Below are 21,910 nucleotides of genomic sequence, written 5' to 3' on the forward strand. Positions count from 1 at the left end.
AGGCTGATGGGAGGGTCATGTCCACACCCCAGGTCAAGGGTGACCGGGAGGGACAGGGTGAGTTGTGTAGAGCTACAGGACACAGGGACACATTCTGGTGTCCGTCCCCGAGCCCGGCCGGAAGCTGGGGTCCAGGTGCCCTAGGGGTCGGCACACACCAGGGTCTGGGCTGAGCAGGAGGCCATGACCTCAAGGAGACTCCACTCGGACCTCTCCTGTGTTCCGTGCCAGGCCCACCCTTCCTCATCCTTCCACGGCCACGTGTGCCCACGAGCCTCTTGGGATAGCAGGCACGAGACGTGTCTACAGGTGGCTCCCTGATGGCGCCCCTACAAGTAGATGCCACAAGGAACCCACTGTGCAGATGGGGATACTGGGGGGCCCCAGGAGGCACGGGGTCTGTGCAGGGTCTCAGCACTGGTCAGGAGGACATCCCAGGTCTGAACCCAGGTCTGTGGCCCCAAAGCCGTGGCACCGGCTGCACCAGGCCTCGCGGGGACGTGTCTGGGCTGTGTTGGTGTCACTGTAGGGACAGGGCATGGGGTGGAGGGGAGCCCTTTGCAGCCTGGGAGGGGCTCTTGTAGGAGCAGGAAGCCGGGTAAGGGGACCCCAGGAAGTGACCTCACCTCCCTGGTCACAGACCCCAATTGAACTCACAACCCGGGTCACCAGGCACCCACGTTCTGGAGACAGCGCCCGACTGGGCTCATTCGTTGGGACACCTTCGCCTGACGAACATGTTCTCCTGTTGTGTGCCCATGTCCCGCGGCTGCCGGCTCAGGGGAGCCCGTGGCCGCGACCCTTCCCGACCCTGGAGACAGTGGGTCAGGTCGTGCACTGGACGCCTCAGGTCTCTAGCTCGCAGGGACCCAAAGGTAACACAGGGAGACCCAGAGACAGCCGGTCCAGCCCGACACCGCTCTGATCTGACCTGTGCGGTCCCATGTCCCCCCGTGTGTGTGTGTGTGTGTGTGTGTGTGTGTGTGTGTCTGTGTGTGTGTGTGTCTGTGTGGAAGGAGGGGTCGAGTGTGGATGGCCCACCCGAGCAGGTGCAGGCTGATGAAGGGGTCAGATGCCTGGTGGGCGGGTCAGGCTCACACTCGGTCAAGGCTGGTTGGGAGGGACAGGGAGTGCTGGGGTGGCCCTCTTGTCCCCGATGTTCATCCCGAGCCCTGTAGGTGGATGCAACTGTGTCCCAGGTGCAGGTCTATGCACACTCAGGTCTGTGTCCAATCTGGGAGCCATAGGTGGAGAGGGTGGAAGGACACTGAGGATGGCCGGCCGGGGCTGTGATGTCTCCGGGCCATCCTCGGGTCACTGTCTTTACAGAAATCAACTGATGAAATTGGGAAACGTCTGGCCGAATCCCGATACACCAGCCCTACAGAGTTGTGCGTGTGCCCCGTCGCCCAGGAGGGCCACCCTGGACCCAGGGAGAGAGTGGCTGCAGGGAGGTCTTGGGAAGCAGAGCCTGGAGATGACCTGGGAAGGCCTCCTTCACCGCCCCGGCCCCCCCCCCCCCATACAGGGTCCTGGTTCACGGGTCCTGGGATCAGGACCCGGAGCCCCCGGAGCCAGAGCCCGAGGGTGAGAAGGCTGGGGTGGGAGATGTGTGTTCATGGGACCAGGGCGGTGCTGGGCCACCCAGGGAGGAGCGCCCGGGGGCTCGTGTGGGGCCAGGAGCAGAGACTGAGAGCCTGGGCTGCGGACTGCGGGGGCAGATGTCCTGGTGTGGGTTCCTGGCCACGGCTTCTCGGGGAGGCTCTGGGGTGAGTTGTGTGTCTGCAAAGGCCCTTGGAGAGGCCGTCGCTGGGTGGAGGTGGGGGGGGAGCCTTCCCTCCTCTCACCCTGAGGCCTTGGAGCCGCTGCAACCATCACTCTGTTTCCTTCTCAAGAGTCCGGGGCAGGACCAGAAGCCGGTGCAGCTCCAGAGCCCGACCCAAGGGCATCCGGGTCCTCGGCGTCTCTGCAGGCAGGGGTGGAGTCTGGGGTGACTCCTGCAGGGGCCGGAGAGCCAGCAGGTGACCTGGGACCTGTGCTGTGACAGCGGGCACCTGAACAGAATCAGCTGGGTCCTGCTTCTGCTCCCGACACCGTTCCTGCCACCGCCCTTGTTCCCGTATGGATTCCGGCCACAAATCAAGGGCCCAAAGGCCTTCGAGGGGTGTTTATTGTATTTCTAATTGTTGCTCCAGTCCCAGTCGCCGACCCCGCCACCAGAATGACTCTTCCTCTTCTCCCTATCCTTTCTCTCCTCTACTTTTTAGGTGGTACATTATTTGTTCATGGTTTGTTTAAAATCCACATTAATCTTCAATAAAAATTTATTTATTTTACGTTGTGCAATTCCTCAGCACGGGGTACGCTCACGACTCCGTGAACCACACCACAGAATTTTGCTGCAGAATATCTCGGTCCCCAAGGGTTTCAAACCCTAAACGTGGTTTTCAAGCTGCTGTAAAATCTGATTCCCACTGAGTACAGAAAACCCAGGCACCCAGCTGGACCCTGGCCAGGGGAGCCTAGGGTCTGTGACAGCTGGGACGGTGTAGGTACATTCGGCGACCCTCGTGTACCCGTGTGTCCAACCCACCCGGCCCTCAAGTCTGCAGCCCACTGGCTGGGGTGAGGCTGATCCGAGGGCTCACAGGATTTGGGGTTACAGGGCAGCGGTCTGGAGGCAGGGTGCACACGGGATCAGAGGCACGGAGCCCCCCGGGGAGGGCACACAGCCGTGCCAGGCCGAGGACACGAGACCCAGCTGCCCTTTGCTAGGGAGGCCTGTGTGCCTGGCCCATCTCCTCTCCATCCACCCAGGAGGAGAGCCTGGGCCCTGTCCACGCTGACGTCACTCCACGCCCAACCTCAGGGCCAGGTGGGAGACTGAGGCCAGGGACCGGCCCAGGATACGTGAGGTGGGCAGAGTCCAAGCAGTGGGGGTCTCCGTCCTAGGCCAAACTCAGCCCTCCCCTGGGGTTCGCCCTGGGAATGAGACCCCTGAGATCCCGTCAGATCCCTATCAACCCCGTACGAGGTGGGGCTGTTATATCTGGATGTCCCCAGACCGTACAGGCAACCACACGCGCACACACACAAACACACACACACAGACACACACACAGGCACACGCACACACACACAGACACACACTCACACTGACCACCCGGCAGCGGCTCAAGGGGAGTACACCCTGGAGGGGGGAGGTGACACCGGGGCAAGAAGAAGGGGACTGGAGGCAGCTCTGCCACGGGGCAGGGGCGCCCAGTGGGCTGGCAGCATGACCAGGGCTCATACGTGGGGTGGGGAGACGTGCCAGCCTGATGGCCAGCGAGGTCTCCAGGGTACCCAGGGGGCTGCCTGGGCTGGGCACTTCCCCGGGGCACCCGGAGAAGACTGGGTCTGGGGTCCTGTGTCCACCACAAGCCTGGAGCTAGAAGGAGACACCCCGCTAGTGGGAGGGGGCTACACGACAGGCCTCAGCTTCCTCCTGTGTAAATTGGGCTGCATAGACGTGATGTCCCAAGGGTCCCACAGGCTTGTCTGCTGGCCCTGGACCTCCACCCCTGCCCCAAGATGCTCCTGGTCCTGGGAAAATGCTTTCTCCTCCCTCAAGGTCCTTCTGAGCGGAGGGCAGCCTGGGGGCTTGGAGGACCGAGGACCTGGATGGGCAGCACGTGGCCGAGCATGGACCCTGGTGTGGGGACCGAGGTCAAGACCCTCCTTGTCGGAGCCCTGGGGCCTCATTAGGAAGGGCTTCCAAAGGCAGTGCCCTGGCTGGGGTGAGGAAGCCTTAGGAGTGAACGTGGCACCGGGACGGGAGAGGTGGAACGGGGGCCAAGGGAGGCTTCTGAAGTCCTCACATCGCCCCTGGAGCCTGCAGGTCCTGCCCCTGTGCCCCTCTAGGGCCAGGGAGGGCTGCTGCCTTGACTACACCCCAACAAAGGTGTGTGTTTTGTTTTCTGGTTTCCCTGCCTGGGGCTGTCATGCCGGTGCCGACCACCAGAGGGCGGGCTGTGTCCACTGTGCTCAGGGAAGCCTCTGGAGCGAGAAGGGACGCTCAGGGGTCAAGCTGGGCGTCCCCTGCCCCCACCCCAACATGTACCTCTTACTATTAGTCTGCATGTCCACAGCGTGAGCTGCTCAGAGGCAGGTAGGGACACTGAGATCCCCTCTGGACGCATTCAGCCCCTGTGCCTCTCACCCTGAGCAGGGGCTGTTGGGCCCCGGGGGCCGGAGTCAAAGGTCCCGCGAGGTCCCAGCCCTCCAGGAGCTCACAGCCGAGTGGGAGGTCGGTCAAAGCACAAGAGCAAATCCGTGTGAAAGGAAAGACTAAGCGGCCAAGCTGGACCGGGAGCCCTGGCCTCCAAACTCCGTCCTCGACCTCCCTACCACCCAGATCCTCCCGCTTGATCCCTGGCTGTGACCTCCGCCTGAGATCCCGGAGGAGGCCCGGGAATGTCTCCCAGGAAGGAGGGGCTACGTGGTCGAGCATGTCTTAGAACCCTGGAAGGAGCAGGAACAGGGCTCCCCAGACCTTCATCTCCAAGGGCAGGTGGAGGCAGGGCCTCTAGCCCAGTGAGTGCATGCACCTCCCATTTGTTACCGGAGGGCAGAACCTTCTGTCTGGAGCAAGGGCCAGCGTTTTCCCGGGAGCCCAGCAGACGGCTCTGGAGAGCTCAGGGTAGACCCAGACATCCGTGTCAGGCCCCGCGGGGCCTCGGTACCGGGACTGGGCGACAACAGGACACGTGTCTCTGTGGACAGATGCCAGGTCTCAGGCCACCTGCCACGGGCCCTGCCCTCGACGTTCTGGGTGACCTTGGACAAAACCTCGGTGTTTCCCGCTATAAAAAGAAGCGATGGGTTCCTCATGGGCTCGTCAAGCTGTGCTTCTGGGATTGGGGGTCGGGCCTCTAGGGGTCGTGGACGTTCGGGGAGTCCACGCCTCATCCCGGTGTCACCCTGAGCAGCTCTGTCCTGTGTTTGCCACACAGGGCTTCTGCCTTAGGTACCGTCGGGACAGCATACGCCCGCCCCCATATAGCTGAGGTTTAAAACCGTAAGGGCAGGTGAGCGCTGGGCCAAGCCTGTCCCTCCGGGTCTCTGCTCCTCTGTTCCTTGTTGTCCTGTGCGCTCAGGGGGGACCAGTGGGTATGCAGTCTGGTTGCTCAGTCTACGGTCCAGCTGAACCTGCAGGTCATTCTTTCGCCAAATCCCATCGTCCCGCACTCGCTAAGTCCAGGCCTCGACCCACAGCCCCCATCCTGTCCCTGAACCCACGCTGGTCATGGGGAGCAAATCGGCAAGCGCTTCTGAGACCAGCAGGCCGGGACCCCAGGAGCAGACCCAGGGAGAGGAGAGGGCTCCCCCTGCATCCGGCAGAGGAGCTGAGGGTGGGGCGAGGGGCCCAGGCCCACATGTGAACGAGGGCATGTTCGGAGGGGCCTGTGTGCCCAGCAGGCTCACCCTGGGCTGGAGAGAAGGCCTTGCACTTTGGAGAAGGCTGGGAGGGACGAAGGTCCAGCCTCCCTCATCCACTGTGGGGGTTGGGGCCGCCTTGCCGTTCAGGCTCCACAGGCTGGGACCTGGGGCAGGTGGTCTGGACCTTCTGGACTCGTGCTTCCTTGCAGGGACATGTGCAGCGGCCTCCCTCGCAGATTCGCCAGAGGGGACACAGCGCAGGAAGATTCAGACCCTGCAAAGGAAGATGCCACGTGGGGTATCCTGTAGAGTTGTGTTCATTGATGAGGTCACAGTGCTCGGCACACGGCAGGCACCTGAGATCCCCGGCTGAATTAGGGAAGGAGGGAAGGAAGGAAGGAGGGAAGGAAGGAGGGAAGGAGGGAGGGAGTGAAACCACAGAAGCGGGGTCCACACCAGGTCAGGTCAGAGGGTGTCACACCTCGGGCCCTGGAAGGGGGCACGGGACATGTCCGTCTGTCCCTCCAGCGCTGACCTTCCTCCACGTGGGACTGTTGACCTCCTGGATCGTCTCCACCTCCTCTGCAAACAACGCTGAGTGTTCCCAGAAGGGGGACAGCGGGCAGGGGCCAAGGAGGGGCTTCCGGAATCCAGTGCCCTGGGGGACTCTGGGACAGCTTTCCAGGTGGCCCTTTATGTCCTCCAGGCACCAGGCCACGATTCCACCTCATCTCTCAGGGAATGTGCCCACCCATCTAGAAGGCCCGTTATGTCCCCATGTCACAGATGGGGACACCGAGGCTAATAGCACAGCCTGGGTCACAAGTAAGACGAGCTGGGTCAGGAAGCCCATCTCCTTGACTTTGGATTGTCCTACGCACAGGCCTGCATCTTGGCATCCTGGGGCTCAGGGTCCCTCTTCCTGGGGAACCCCACCACCTGCCGAGGGCCCCCCCCCCCCGAACTCAGGGGAGCAGAGCTGACCAACCTGCTTGGGGCCTGGCATGGGGGCTGGGGAAGGGCCGACCGGGGCTCTGGGGGCTCTCCCAGTACTGGGCCAGCCGGTCCCCTGCAGGACGAGGACTTCTCGCTGGGGATCGGCTGGGGCCTCTGCTTCCTCACGTGGACACCTAGGCTGCCGGTCCCCAGACCAGAAACCTGCCCGTCTGAAGGTGACCACCGCTGCCTCCCTCGGGTCTCACTTGCCCGAGTCCCTCCCCGGGACGCCCCGCATCTCTGACGCCTGCTCCCGTGGGGGCCACCTCCCTTGGACTGGGACGAGTCTGGCCTCCATCCCGGGGAACACACTGGCTTTGGAGCATTATTTGGCCCAGAGGCCTGTGAATCTTCTGGCCCTGGGTCGTGAGGGATGCTCACCCCTCTGTGGTGTGACCGTCCAGCCTTCTGCATCTCCTGGTTTCTGTTTGGGCCACGGGAGGACCGGCCCTGTCCTGGCTGGCGTCAGGCTGTGGTGTCACAGCACGCACAGGGGTCTCCACCCAAAGACCATTGTCACCGAAGGGGCCTCCATTTTCCCACCTAATCTTTAATCCATTGTGATTTCAATATCAAATGAGAAAGAGTCTATTTCAAATGAACACAAAGTACGAAAATGAATCTGTCCCGTCTGAAAAGTTGGTTCAGACCCAAAGGTATCTCTGGCGAGATTCCACTTGACGGAAACCTCCAGAGTAGGTAACAGAACACGGAGAGAAAGCAGACTGGGGGTTCCCAGGGGCTGGCGGGGGCACGAATGGGGAGTGAGGGCTCCGGGTACACGGTGACCCTTGGGGACTGAGATATTCTACAACAAAATTCTGTTGCGTGGTTCACAGCGTTGTGAGCGTACCCAGTGCTCAGGAATTGCACAATGTAAAACAAACAAAAATTTTTATTGAAGATTAATGTGGATTATAAAGAAACAATGAACAAATAAAGTAACAGCTAAATAGAAGAGGAGAGAAAGGATAAGGGAGAAGAGGAAGAGACATTCTGGTGGGGGGTCATGGTCCGGGAATGGAACAACAATTAGATATAGAAGAAACACCCCGTGAGAGTCTTCAGGCCCTTCATTTGTGGCTGGCATCCATGTGGGAGCAAGGGCAGTGGCAGGGGCGGGGGCAGGGGCGGGGAGAAGGGCATTGGGAGGGGCGGGGAGAAGGGCAGTGACAGGGGCAGGGGCAGGAGTGGGGAGAAGGGCATTGGGAGGGGCGGGGAGAAGGGCAGTGACAGGAACAGAGTTGGGAGCAGCAGCGGGAACTGTGACAGCAGCAGAGGCAAGAGCAGAAGCAGGACCCAGCTGACTCTGCTCAGGTGCCCGCTGTCCCCGCACAGGTCCCAGGTCACCTGCTGGCTCTCCGGCCCCTGCTGGAGTCATTCCAGGCACCACGCCTGCCTGCAGAGCCCCGGAGGCCCCCGATGCTGTTGGGCCAGGATTTGGAGCCGCACCGGCTTCTGCTCCTGCCCCGGACTCTTGAGAAGGAAACAGAGTGATGGTTGCAGTGGCTCCAAGGCCTCAGGGTGAGAGGAGGGAAGGTCCCCCACCCTACCCAGCGCCGGCCGCTCCAGGGGCCTTTGCAGACACACAACTCACCCCAGAGCCTCCGCGAGAAACCGTGGCCGGGAACCCACACCAGGACCTCTGCCCCCCTTCAGTCCGCAGCCCGGGGCTCTCAGTCTCTGCTCCTGGCCCCACACCAGCCCCCGGGGGCTCCTCCCTGGGTGGCCCAGCACCGCCCCGACCCCGTGAACACACATCTCCCACCCCAGCCTTCTCACCCTCGGGCTCTGGCTCCGGGGGCTCCGGGTCCTGATCCCAGGACCGGTGAACCAGGACCCTGTGGAGGGGCCAGGGCGGTGAAGGAGGCCTTCCCAGGTCATCTCCAGGCTCTGCTTCCCAAGACCTCCCTGCAGCCACTCTCTCCCTGGGTCCAGGGTGGCCCTCCTGGGCGACGGGGCACACGCACAACTCTGTAAGGCTGGTGTATCGGGATTCGGCCAGACGTTTCCCAATTCCATCAGTTGATTTCTGTAAAGACAGTGACCCGAGGATGGCCCTGAGACATCACATCCTCGCCCGGCCATCCTCAGTGTTCTTCTGCCCTCTCCCCCTGCAGCTCTCAGATCGGACACAGACCTGAGTGTGCACAGCCCTGCGCCTGGGACACAGTGACATCCACCAGCAGGGCTCTGGATGAACCTTGGGGACAAGAGGGCCACCCCAGCACACCCTGTCCCTGCCGTTCAGCCTTGACGGGGGTGTGAGCCTGACCCGCCCACCAGGCATCTGACCCCTTCATCAGCCTGCACCTGCTCAGGTGGGCCCTCCACACATGACCCCTCCTTCCTCGCACACACACACACACACACACACACACACACGGGGGGGGACATGGGGCCGCACAGGTCAGATCAGAGCGGTGTCGGGCTGGACTGGATGTCTCTGGGTCTCCCTGTGTTACCTTTGGGTCCCTGCGAGCTAGAGACCTGAGGCGTCCAGTGCACGACCTGACCCACTGTCTCCAGGGTCGGGAAGGGTCGCGGCCGCGGGCTCCCCTGAGCCGGCAGCCGCGGGACACGGGCACACAACAGGAGAACATGTTCGTCAGGCGAAGGTGTCCCAACGAATGAGCCCAGTCGGGCGCTGTCTCCAGAATGCGGGTGCCTGGTGACCTGGGTTGTGAGTTCCATTGGCCTCTGTGACCAGAGAGGTGAGGTCACTTCCTGGGGTCCCCTTACCCGGCTTCCTGCTCCTACAAGAGCCCCTCCCAGGCTGCAAAGGGCTCCCCTCCACCCCATGCCCTGTCCCTACAGTGACACCAACACAGCCCAGACACGTCCCCGCGAGGCCTGGTGCCGCCGGTGCCACGGCTTTGGGGCCACAGCGCTGGGTTCAGACCTGGGTTTTCCCCCTGACCAGTGCTGGGACCCGCTCAGACCCTGTGCCTCCCGGGGCCCCCCGGTCTCCCCGTCTGCACAGTGGGGTCCTTGTGGCATCTACTTGTAGGGGCGCCATCAGGGAGCCACCTGTAGACACGTCCCGTGCCTGCTATCCCATGAGGCTCGTGGGCACACGTGGCCGTGGAAGGATGAGGAAGGGTGGGCCTGGCACGGAACACAGGAGAGGTCCGAGTGGAGTCTCCTTGAGGTCATGGCCTCCTGCTCAGCCCAGACCCTGGTGTGTGCCGACCCCTAGGGCACCTGGACCCCAGCTTCTGGCCAGGCTCAGGGACGGAGACCAGGCAATGTATTCAGAGCCACGGCATCCTAGATGTGGAGGGAGCTCGCGGGCTTGGTATTTGCCCCCAGGCAAGCATGGATTCCCAGGCACCGGCCTGGGAGGATGATGTTGCCTCAGTCTCCTCCTCTGTAGAGCAGAGCAGGTCGCCGCCTCCTCCCGGGGCTGGATTCCCCGGCAGGTCCAGAGATGGTCTCCTGTCAGAGGCATTGTTCAAGTGAGGTCCCTACCCGGAGAGGTCTCGGAGAGGGGACCAAGGGACGTGCCCCTGCCAGCTCGGCGGATGCTCTCGTCCAAGCTGCTGATCGTCACGTCCAGGCCGGCACCGGTGATGCGGTGTCGCCCGCCGGCTGGGGGGTCAGGGGCAGTGAGGAGCTGTGCTTGCGGACCCTGAGAGACAGAGCTCGTGAGGGCCCAAGGCTGCCCCGGGGCGTGTGGCGGCTGAGGCTGAGCTGAAGCCCGATGTCTCTGGGAAGGACCGGGAGGACAGCCCGGGCCCTGGGGTCTCTGGGGGGAACTGGGAGGACAGCCCGGGCCCTGGGGTCTCGGGGGGGGGGGACTGGGAGGACAGTCCAGGCCCTGGGGTCTCTGGGAAGGACAGGGCTCCAAATTGAGACTCACAAGCTGCCGAAGCAAGTTCCTGCCGAGTTTTCTGTGAAACCTCCTTTCAGTGTATATGGTGAATTCGGGGGCTCACACATTCAAGTGTAGACTCACTGTTTACAGCCAGTATAACCCGCTGACCCCCTACCCTCGCCAGGAAAATAGTCCAGGGAAGAGCTGTCTGGGCTGTGGGAGGGCTCCTCCCATTTCTCCTGGCCTGGGGGGACCCCAGAGAACGTCTCCATTGTTCTCTTTCCCTCCAAGGGAGGAGCTGCCCCGAGCACCCCTGCACCCTGGATGTCCCCACCCCCAGGTCCCCACTGCTGAGAAAGAGGCCACAGTGACCTGTGTCCGGAGTCTGGTCGGCCACCGCTCCTGCGGCCATGCCAGGCCCTGGTGGCTGGATGGAAAGGCTGGATGGCTTTGGGGGCGGGCCTCACTGGCGTCCCCTCTCCCCTTCCCCACTGCGGTCTGCGATCCGGGCCCTGTACGGGTGCTCCATCCGTCACCGGTACCTGCCTTGTTCCTGCCATGGGAGTGATCGCCCTGCATCACCCATTTCACAGAGCAGGAGAGTGAGGCCCAGAGAAGGGAGGCAGGTGTTTCTGGGCACAGGGCTGGTCAGCAGAGCGCTGGAATACCACCTCCGGAGCCCCCGCCGGCCCGGCAGGGACCCCCCGAGCCGAGGGCGAGCCTTCCCCTTCTGCCTGGCCACTCATTCTTCCCAGACCTTGACAATTCCTGAGCACTGAGTCCACTCACAACACTGTGCAAACACCACAGAATATCGTTGCAGAATATCTCAGTCCCCAAGGGACACCATGTACCCGGAGCCCTCACTCCCCGTTCATCCCCTCACCCAGAACCCGGGAAGCCCTAATCTGCTTTCTCTCCCTGTTCCATTCCTTACCCTGGATGCTTCCTATAAGTGGAATCTCACAACAGGTGCCTTGTCTTGAATGAAATAACATTTTTGCTATTTGAAAGGGAAATTCCCCTATGGATTAAAGATTAGATGTAAAACTGGGTCCCTTTTAGTAAAAATGGGGACAATCTTGGAGACCCCTTTTTGTGCTGTGACACCACAGCCTGACGCCAGCCGGGACACGGCTGGTCCTCCCGTGGCCCAAACAGAAACCGGGAGATGCAGAAGGCTGGACGGTCACACTGCAGCGGGGAGAGCATCCCTCACAACCCAGGGCCAGAAAAGTTCACAGGCCTCTGGACCAAACAATGCACCAAAGCCAGTGCGTTCCCCGGGATGGAGACCAGACCCGTCCCAGTCCAACGGGAGGCAACCCCCATGGGAACAGGCATCAGAGATGCAGGGCGTCCTGGGGTGGGACTCTGGCAAGTGAGACCCGAGGGAGGCAGTGGTGGTCACCTTCAGACGGGCAGGTTTCTGGTCTGGGGCCCAGCAGCCCAGGTGACAATGTGAGGAAGCAGAGGCCCCAGGCAATCCCCAGCGAGAAGTCCTTGTCCTGCAGGGGACCAGCTAGCCCAGTACTGGGAGAGCCCACAGAGCCCCGGTTGGCCTTTCCCTAGCCCCATGTGGGGCCCCAGGCAGGTTGGTCAGCTCTGCTCCCCTGAGTTCAGGGGGAGCCCTCAGCGGGTGGTGGGGTCCCCCAGGAAGAGGGATCCTGAACCCCAGGATGCCAAGATGCAGGCCCGCGGGTAGGACAATCCAAAGTCAAGGAGATGGGCTTCCTGACCCAGCTCGTCTTACTTGTGACCCAGGCTGTGCTATTAGCCTCGGTGTCCCCATCTGTGACATGGGGACGTAACGGGCCTTCTAGATGGGTTGGCACATTCCCTGAGAGATGAGATGGAATCGTGGCCTGGTGCCTGGAGGACATAAAGGGCCACCTGGAAGTCTGTCCCAGAGTCCCCCAGGGCACTGGATTCCGGAAGCCCCTCCTTGGCCCCTGCTCGCTGTCCCCCTTCTGGGAACACTCAGCGTTGTTTGCGGAGGAGGTGGAGACGATCCAGGAGGTCAACAGGTCCCACGTGGAGGCAGGTCAGCGCTGGAGGGACAGAAGGACGTGTCCCGTGCCCCCTTCCAGGGCCCGAGCTGTGACACCCTCTGACCTGACCTGGTGTGGACCCCGCTTCTGTGGTGTCACTCCCTCCCTCCTTCCCTCCCTCCTTGCCTAAATCACCCGGCGATCTCAGGTCCCTGCCGTGTGCCGAGCACCGTGACCTCTTCAGGGAGCACGACCCGATAGGTCCCCCACGTGGCATCTTCCTTTGCAGGGTCTGAATGTTCCTGGCCGTGTCCCCTCTGGCGAGTCTGGGAGGGAGGCCTCTGCTCACGTTCCCGACAAGGAAGCACGAGTCCAGAAGGTCCAGACGACCTGCCTCAAGTGCCAGCGTGTGGAGCCTGGACAGAGGGTGGTCCCTGAGCAGAGGAGGACTTGGACCCACGCAGCCCGGAGGAGGAGGGGGAGCACCGTGGCGGCCTGGCGCTCAAGTCCGCTGGGAGACGGTGTCCTACCAGGACCGGCCCTGTCCCCAGGGCATGCGGGGTACCTGTGCTCCCAGGTGGCAGGCTGGCCCCGGCGGGCAGGAGAGGAGGCGCCCCTGGGGCAGGACAGAGCCCTCAGGCAGAGAGGAGGGTCGCAGGTGCTCCCCCAGGGGCAGGTGGACTCGGGCGCCCTGAGGGGGCGTCACGGGGACAGCTGTGCCTTGGCAGCCCCAGTTCCCCAAATCCAAGCACAAGACCTAAGAGCCTCTGCCCCACCCCCCAGAGCAGAAACCGCTTCTGTCCTTGTTCCTGTGTGGATGCGTCCATGCCTGCCCTCAGCACCCTGTCTGCTCCCCGCTGTGTGCACGCACCTGGATCCCAAAAGCGAGCCCCGGACCCCACCCAGGGGCTCTGGGCCACAGCCAGCAAGGGGGAGCGTCGTCCCCATGGCCCTCCTCACCCTAAGAAGACACGTAAGCCATATTCACCAAGGTTTTTAACCATTGTACACACTCACACACACACACACACACACACACACACACACACACGCACACACACACACATAGAGCGAAGGGTGGGGGCCCTGGAGGACCCGCACACATATGTCTCCGGCACCTCCCGCCGCCCCTGTGCTTTTGTGGGTTTGCTCTGGTTCTCTCGGATCCTCCTCCCGGCTCCCTTGAAGGCGTCAGGTCTCCGCCCGAGTCCCTGGGTCACCCACCCACCTCTCCTGTTAGGAAGACATGAAAATGCACACCCTGCATTTCCTCCCATCTTCCTCTCTCCTCCTAGACTTGGGTCGTCAGATTTGGGAGTCGAGAACACCCCTTGTGTCTTCCCTCACTTGTCCTTCCACTCAGCGCTTCCCAGGCCGTCCCCAAGGCTGTCCTCGAGCTGGATTTGTCTCCTGAGAGGTGGGGATCAGCGGACAGAGGGCAGACGGTGCCGGTGGGGGCAGGAGAGGGCCGTGGTCCACAGGCTGAGTGCCGGCTTGTCTGCCAGGGTCCCCGGGATGGGTGAGCCCCACAGGTTCTCGTCTTTCTTACCGGGAGGCATCCTTGTCCTGAACGGGCACCAGGGAACCTGAGTGAAGAGACCACTTTGCTTTGACACAAGGGACAGAGTGGCAAGGGGTGCAGAGGACATTGGCCTTGGATGGGGAAAGCGAGGCCAGCCACGCACTGCTGTCCCGTTCAGGTCCCCTCTGCCACCTGAGCGCACCTGCAGCCAGAGGGGCTGGTTCCCCTCAGGCTGGCCGCGTCCCCCTGGAGCCCCCGGTCCCTCCTCTCTGCCTGAGGACTCTCTCCCGGAGACGGGAGCCCGTCAAACCTGTCTCTGGGGACCTCTGCTTCCTCACGTTTTCACCTGGGCTGCCGGTCCCCAGACCAGAAACCTGCCCGTCTGAAGAGACCACCGCTGCCTCCCTCGGGTCTCACTTCCCCGAGTCCCTCCCCGGGACGCCCCGCATCTCTGACGCCTGCTCCCGTGGGGGCCCCCTCCCTTGGACTGGGACGGGTCTGGTCTCCATCCCGGGGAAAGCACTGGCTTTGGTGCAAAATTTGGCCCAGAGGCCTGTGAACCATTCTGACCCTGGGTTGTGAGGGATGCTCTCCCCTCTGTGGTGTGACCATCCGGCCTTCTGCATCTCCGGGTTTCTCATTGGGCCACGGGAGGACCGACCGTGTCCTGGCTGGCGTCAGCCTGTGGTGTCACAGCACGCACAGGGGTCTCTCTCTCTGACATGTGTCCTCTTTTACTAACACAGCCTCTTGTATCCTTGTGACAAACCCTCCCCTCCCCGGTGGAAGGCCCGAGTGACCGGTTCTGAGGAAGAGAATATAACGATGGGTGTGGCTTCCAAGGTGGTTCATGAAAGCCTGTGGTTTCTCCGGGTTCCTTTTCTCCCGGGTCCATTCTCTGTCTCTGTGTCAGTGTGTGTGTCTGTGTGTGTCTCTCTCTGACGAAGCAAGAGCAGATAATATGAGCTGCCCCAGGAGGCCCAGTGCCAAGAACCTGCAGAGGTTCCGGGCTGAGACACAGAAGTCCTGAGACCCCCCAGTCCCGGCCGAATCCTGCCAAGAGCACGTGCCCGGTCGCGGTCTTGGAGGCGGACCCTGCCCCAGTCGAGCCTCAGCTGAGGCTGCAGCCCTGGCCTCCTGGGTGACCGTGGGGCTGAGGCTCCCAGCCGAGCCGAGCCGGCAGACTGGTACAGAAAGTGTGAGGTGGTCCAAGTAAGGTGAATGTGTCCCCCAGCATAGACAACAGTCCATCCTCCAGGCTGGGGGCTGGGCCCGCCCTCCTCCCTCCCGAGCTCTCTCCGGCCACACTGGCTCCTCCTCAGCTCCTCTCCAGACAAACCCTCTGTGCAGCTTTGCTCGTCCCCGCAGCACACTGCTTGCAGACGTTTGTGGGACTGACTCCTCTTGTAATTCTGGGTCCCAGCATCAGGGCCACCCTGGAAGCCTGTGAGACCCGCCCCTACCAAGGGGCCCCTGGCCGCCCTCCTTCACCCTGCTTCATGTCCCGACAGTGTTGGTCTTTCCTTTCACACGGATTCACTCTTGTGCTTTGACCCACCTCCCCCTCTGGGCTGTGAGCTCCTGGAGGGCTGGGACCTCGTGGGACCTTTGACTCCGGCCCCCGGGCCCAACACAGCCCCTGCTCAGGGTGAGAGGCACAGGAGCTGAATGCGTCCAGAGAGGATCTCAGAGTCCCTACCTGCCTCTGAGCAGCTCACGCTGTGGACATGCAGACTAATAGTAAGAGGTACATGTTGGGGTGGGGGCAGGGGACGCCCAGCTTGACCCCTGAGCGTCCCTTCCCGCTCCAGAGGCTTCCCTGAGCACAGTGGACACAGCCTGCCCCCTGGTGGTCAGCACCGGCATGACAGCCCCAGGCAGGGAAACCAGAAAACAAAACACACACCTTTGTTTGGGTGTAGTCAAGGCAGCAGCCCTCCCTGGCCCTAGGGGGGCACAGGGGCAGGACCTGCGGGCTCCAGGGGCGATGTGAGGACTTCAGAAGCCTCCCTTGTCCCCGTTCCACCTCTCCCGTCCCGGTGCTCCGTTCATTCCTAAGGCTTCCTCACCCCAGCCAAGGCACTGCCTCTGGAAGCCCTTCCTAATGAGGCCCGGGGCTCTGAAAAGGAGGGTCTTGACCTCAGTCCCCACACCAGGGTCCGCTGCTTGGCCAAGTGCTGCAAACCCAAGTCCTCGGTCCTCCAAGCTCCCAGGCTGCCCTCTGCTCAGAAGGACCTTGAGGGAGTAGGAAGCATTTTCCCAGGAGGGGAGAACACAGGGCCAGGGATGAAGATCCCAGGACACAGAGTCGTCTATGAGCCTGTGGGACACTTGGGACACTGTCTACACAGCCCAGTTTAGGAGGAGGAAGCTGAGTCCTTCTGTGCTGTAGCCCCGTCCACACTTCCCAGCTCCAGGGGCCCAGCGTGGTACACACAGGACCCCAGACCCCGTCTTCCCTAGTTCCTGCCAATCCTCCTGGACACCTTGGACACCCCCTGACCTCAGCCGGCATGTGTCCCTCCCTATGCTGTGGGTCCCGGGCTATTGCCAGGAATCCTGATGTCCCTGCCCCATGGCCCCACTGCCTCCAGCCGTTCTCTTCTTTCCCCCGTATTACCCACCCCCTCCCAGTGTGGACTCCCCTCTGATCTCCAGTTGGACAGTCAGAATGTGTGTGTGTGTGCACGCGCCTTTCTGGAGATGCCCAGAGGTCACAGCCTCACAGGGACGGGGTGGATAGGGACCCCCGAGCATCTCAGGGGCTGGGCCAGGACTCCTGGAGGCAGCAGTGGAGGCCGACTCAGGGCAGGGAGAAGTCGGTCTGCCCCTTGCCCTTCTCCTTTCCTCCTTCTGCCTTGTCTTCCTGGCAGGGCGTTGGATGGACAGAGGTCCCGCCTGTGCCTGGCTGCAGCCCTGTGAGCAGTCAGAGGGTGGCAAGCTGCCCGGGGAGGCCGGGGGCCACCTCCAGGATGACCAAGTGTCAGGGGGCTACTTTAACTGGCTATCCCCCGGGCACTCAGTGATTTCAGCCCTTTGTATACATGAGCCGCGACCCCGGGACCGGGTCCCGGCCCCCTCTTCATCCCACGAGGCCCGCATCCTCCCCAGCCGAGGCCCCGTCGGTGGCCGGCTCTCCCTCCAGCCCCAAGAACTCCGCGGCTCCAGAGGCTCTACATCTTTCGCGGCTGGAGCCCGAGCAGCCATCAGGGGCCTGAATCCGGGCCCTGGAGCCCCTCAGGGAGGACAGGTGAGACCGGGCAGGAGCCAGGAGAGGGCCGAGTGGAGGCTCCTCGAGGTCATGGCCTCCTGCTCAGCCCAGACCCAGGTGTGTGCTGATCCCTAGGGCACCTGGACCCCAGCTGCCGGGCAGGCTCGGGGACAGAGCCCACAATGTGGCTCCTGGTAGCTCACAGGTGTCCCTGTGCCCTGTAGCTACACCTGTCCTACCAGCTGGACTCCCTCCTGCTCAGCCAGCAATACCTGTGGCCAAAAGGAACAGGCCACCGTCAAGGTCTGGGAAGAATGAGTGGCCAGGCAGAAGGGGAAGGCTCGCCCTCGGCTCGGGGGGTCCGTGCCGGGCCGGCGGGGGCTCCGGAGGTGGTTTTCCAGCTCTCTGCTGACCAGCCCTGTGCCCAGAAACACCTGCCTCCCTTCTCTGGGCCTCACTCTCCTGCTCTGTGAAATGGGTGATGCAGGGCGATCACTCCCATGGCAGGAACAAGGCAGGTACCGGTGACGGATGGAGCACCCGTACAGGGCCCGGATCGCAGACCGCAGTGGGGAAGGGGAGAGGGGACGCCAGTGAGGCCCGCCCCCAAAGCCATCCAGCCTTTCCATCCAGCCACCAGGGCCTGGCATGGCCGCAGGAGCGGTGGCCGACCAGACTCCGGACACAGGTCACTGTGGCCTCTTTCTCAGCAGTGGGGACCCGGGGGGCGGGGACACCCAGGGTGCAGGGGTGCTCGGGGCAGCTCCTCCCTTGGAGGGAAAGAGAACAATGGAGACGTTCTCTGGGGTTCCCCCAGGCCAGGAGAAATGGGAGGAGCGCTCCCCCAGCCCAGAGAGCTCTTCCCCGTGACTATTTCCCTGGCGATGGTAGGGGGTCAGCGGGTTATCCTGGCTGTGACTCTGCACTTGAATGTGTGAGCCCCCGAGTTCACCATATACTCTGAGAGGCGGTTTCACTGAAAACTCGGCAGGAAGTTGCTTGGGCAGCTTGTGAGTCTCAGTTTGGAGCCCTTTCCTTCCCAGAGACCTCAGGGCCTGGACTGTCCTCCCGGTCCCCCTCCCAGTGACCCCAGGGCCCAGGCTGTCCTCCAGGTCCCCCCAGGAGCCCCAGGTCCCAGGATGTCCTCCCAGTCCTTCCTGGAGACTCCAGGGCCTGGTTTGTCCTCCCGGTCCCTCCTGGAGACCCCAATGCCTTGGCTGACCTCCCAGTATCTCCAGGCACCCCAGGGACCGGACTGTCTTTCCAGTCCCCCCCAGAGACCCCAGGGCTGGTGTCCACCTCCCCCTCCTCCTGGCTCAGCCACGCACCCGCATGAACAGCGGAGTGGAGTGTGGGGGCCAGGTCAGCAGGGTGGGGGTGTGTCTCATTTCCCTCTTGCCCCCGTGTCTCCATACCCACTGCGTCCAGCCGCCCTGCCTGGGTGGAGTGGCCGTGGGCCCAGGCCTAAGAGGATATGAGGGTCACTGAGCGGGCGTCGGAGATCGGATACGTGCGACCCCAGGTGTCGTGGGCTCCTGCCGCGAGGTGGTCCCGTGCGCGCAGTCCCATGGTCCCCGTGCACCTGCCCAGACTCCACCTGCCTCGACCTTTGGTGGGAGCGCCTCCCCGCCCCCGAGGCTCCCGCGCCCCATCCTGCCCAAAGGTGGGAGCCAGGGGCCACTCTAGCCGGACTGGTGAAGCCCCTCCTCCAAGCACTCATGGAACAGTCAGGAAACTGAGGCCAGAAGAGGCAGGGACTGGCCGGGGACCCAGCAGGTGAGCAGAGCCTAGAGGGGCTGGGGGAGGTTTCGGGTCCTAGGCCAGGGCTTCACTTTCCCAGGGGGTTTTCGAGGGAATGAGAGCCTCTAAGATCCTGGAGGACCACTGAACCCATCCCGTGTGGGGTCCTTTCCTCTGGGCATCCCCGAGTGGGCACAGGTCCACGCAGTTGCATGGAAACATGGTCCCCCGCCCCCCAGTAACTAACCACCCGCGTGGGGGTCAAAGGATGAGTGGACCCTGGAGGTGACAGGGGTGGGGGGAGACAAGAGGTGTGGGGCGGGGACCTTGTCTCCAGGGAACATGCCCATGAGGGGAGCCACGCCAGGCCGATGGCCAGGGGATCCCCAGATGCCCCCGTGTGTATCACAGGCACCCCCATTCTAGAGAAGCACCCCACTCAGCTCCCGTGGTTGGAGACCTTCGAATGCGCGACGTGTTCTCATGCTGTGTCCTGATATCTCGAGGCTGTGGTCTCAGGAAAGCCCACAGGGAGAGCCTTTTCCCACCTGCAGACGGTGGGTCAGGTCTCACCCCCGAAGGCTGTGGTCATGTGCCCGGAGGGACGCAAAGGTGACACCGGGAGGCCCAGGACTGGCCGGTCTAGCCTGACACGGCCCTGATCCGACTGGTGAGTCGCATGAGCCTCCCTGTGTCTGTGAGTGTGTGTGAGGTCGTGTGTGTTTGTAAGGATGGGACGTGGGGGGGAACCCACCCAGAGCAGGAGCAGGCTGATGGGAGGGTCATGTCCACACCCCAGGTCAAGGGTGACCGGGAGGGACAGGGTGAGTTGTGTAGAGCTACAGGACACAGGGACACATTCTGGTGTCCGTCCCCGAGCCCGGCCGGAAGCTGGGGTCCAGGTGCCCTAGGGGTCGGCACACACCAGGGTCTGGGCTGAGCAGGAGGCCATGACCTCAAGGAGACTCCACTCGGCCCTCTCCTATGTTCCGTGCCAGGCGCACCCCTTCCTCATCCTTCCACGGCCACGTGTGCCCACGAGCCTCTTGGGATAGCAGGCACGGGACGTGTCTACAGGTGTCTCCCTGATGGCGCCCCTACAAGTAGATGCCACAAGGACCTCACTGTGCAGACGGGGAGACCGGGGGGCCCCGGGAGGCACGGGGTCTGTGCAGGGTCCCAGCACTGGTCAGGAGGAAATCCCAGGTCTGAACCCAGCTCTGTGGCCCCAAAGCCGTGGCACCGGCCGCTCCAGGCCTCACGGGGACGTGTCTGGGCTGTGTTGGTGTCACTGTAGGGACAGGGCATGGGGTGGAGGGGAGCCCTTGCAGCCTGGGAGGGGCTCCTGTGGGAGGAGGAAGCCGGGTAAGGTGGCCACAGGAAGTGACCTCACCTCTCTGGTCACAAAGCCCAATTGAACTCACAACCCGGGTCACCAGGCACCCACCTTCTGGAGACAGCGCCCAACAGGGCTCATTCGTTGGGACACCTTTGCCTGACGAACATGTTCTCCTGTTGTGTGCCCCTGTCCCGCGGCTGCCGGCTCAGGGGAGCCCCTGGCCGCGAAGCTTCCCGACCCTGGAGACAGTGGGTCAGGTCGTGCACAGGACGCCTCAGGTCTCTAGCTCGCAAGGACCCAAAGGTAACACTGGGAGACCCAGAGACAGCCAGTCTAGCCCGACACTGCACTGATCTGACCTGTGCAGCCCACATCCCCTCCCGTGTGTGTGTGTGTGTGTGTGTGTGTGTGTCTGTGTGTGTCTGTGTGGAAGGAGGGGTCGTGTGTAGAGGGCCCACCCGAGCTGGTGCAGGCTGATGAAGGGTCAGATGCCTGGTGGGCGGGTCAGGCTCACATCCCCGTCAAGGCTGGAATGGAGGGACAGGGTGTGCTGGGGTGGCCCTCTTGTCCCCAAGGTTCATCCCGAGCCCTGCTGGTGGATGTCACTGTGTCCCAGGGGCAGGTCTGTGCACATTCAGGTCTGTGTCCAATCTGGGAGCCACAGGTGGAGAGGGTGGAAGGACACTGAGGATGGCCGGGCACGGCTGTGATGTCTCTGGGACGGCCGTGGGTCACTGTCTTTACAGAAATCAACCGATGAAATCGGGAAACGTCTGGCCGAATCCCATTATACCTGCCGTAGAGAGTTGTGCGTGTGCCCCGTCGCCCAGGAGGGCCACCCTGGACCCAGGGAGAGAGTGGCCACACAGAGGTCTTGGGAAGCAGAGCCTGGAGATAGCCTAGGAAGGCCTCCTTCACCGCCCCAGCCCCCAGACAGGGTCCTGGTTCACGGGTCCTGGGATCAGGACCCAGAGCCCCCGGAGCCAGAGCCTGAGGGTGAGAAGGCTGGGGTGGGAGATGTGTGTTCATGGGACCAGGGCGGTGCTGGGCCACCCAGGGAGGAGCCCCCGGGGGCTGGTGTGGGGTCAGGAGCAGAGACTGAGAGCCCGGGCTGCGGACTGCAGGGGGCAGAGGTCCTGGTGTGGGTTTCTGGCCATGGCTTCTCGGGGAGGCTCTGGGGTGAGTTGTGTCTCTGCAAAGGCCCCTGGAGAGGCTGGCACTGGGTGGGGGGGGACCTTCCCTCCTCTCATGCTGAGGCCTTGGAGCCGCTGCAACCGTTACTCTGTTTCCTTCTCAAGAGTCCGGGGCAGGACCAGAAGCCGGTGTGGCTCCAGAGCCCGGCCCAACGGCATCGGGGTCCTCGGCGTCTCTGCAGGCAGGGGTGGAGTCTGGGGCGACTCCTGCAGGGGCCGGAGAGCCAGCAGGTGACCTGGGACCTGTGCTGGGACAGCAGGCACCTGAGCAGAGTCAGCTGGGTCCCGCTTCTGCTCTTGCCTCTGCTGCTTTCACAGTTCCCGCTGCTGCTCCCAACTCTCTTCCTGTCACTGCCCTTCTCCCTGCCCCTCCCAATGCCCTTCTCCCCACTCCTGCCCCCACCCCTGTCACTGCCCTTCTCCCCACTCCTGCCCCCGCCCCTGCCACTGCCCTTGCTCCCACATGGATGCCAGCCACAAATGAAGGGCCTGAAGGCTCTCACGGGGTGTTTCTTCTATATCTAATTGTTGTTCCATTCCCGGACCATGACCCCCCACCAGAATGTCTCTTCCTCTTCTACCTTATCCTTTCTCTCCTCTTCTGTTTAGCTGTTACTTTATTTGCTCATTGTTTCCTTATAATCCACATTAATCTTCAATAAAAATTTTTGTTTGTTTTA

At 62.7% G+C, this 21,910-nt stretch overlaps 1 protein-coding gene and 1 long non-coding RNA gene across 3 annotated transcripts; one reads left to right on the plus strand and one right to left on the minus strand.

Moving 5' to 3' along the window:
- Nucleotides 1–465: 465 nt before the first annotated feature.
- Nucleotides 466–21,910, plus strand: LOC132663788 (uncharacterized). Of its 2 annotated transcripts, none has more exons than XM_081790984.1 (3): nt 466–875; nt 20,784–21,033; nt 21,336–21,910. In XM_081790984.1, exons 1-3 carry the CDS (start codon nt 738–740, stop codon nt 21,890–21,892), a joined length of 945 nt encoding a protein of 314 aa, XP_081647110.1. In that variant the 5' UTR covers nt 466–737; the 3' UTR covers nt 21,893–21,910. The 2 variants fall into 2 exon arrangements, with proteins under 2 accessions (XP_081647110.1, XP_078292378.1); XM_078436252.2 differs by lacking the exon at nt 466–875 and adding an exon at nt 20,141–20,340.
- Nucleotides 7,295–8,388, minus strand: LOC144614095 (uncharacterized). Its single transcript, XR_014136022.1, has 2 exons — nt 8,200–8,388; nt 7,295–7,893 (listed from the first exon to the last, which is right to left on the minus strand). It is a non-coding gene; the product is annotated as an uncharacterized LOC144614095 (long non-coding RNA).

Source organism: Panthera onca, chromosome D4, assembly GCF_046562875.1.
Source record: "Panthera onca isolate mPanOnc1 chromosome D4, mPanOnc1 haplotype 2, whole genome shotgun sequence".
Lineage (NCBI taxonomy): Eukaryota > Metazoa > Chordata > Mammalia > Carnivora > Felidae > Panthera > Panthera onca.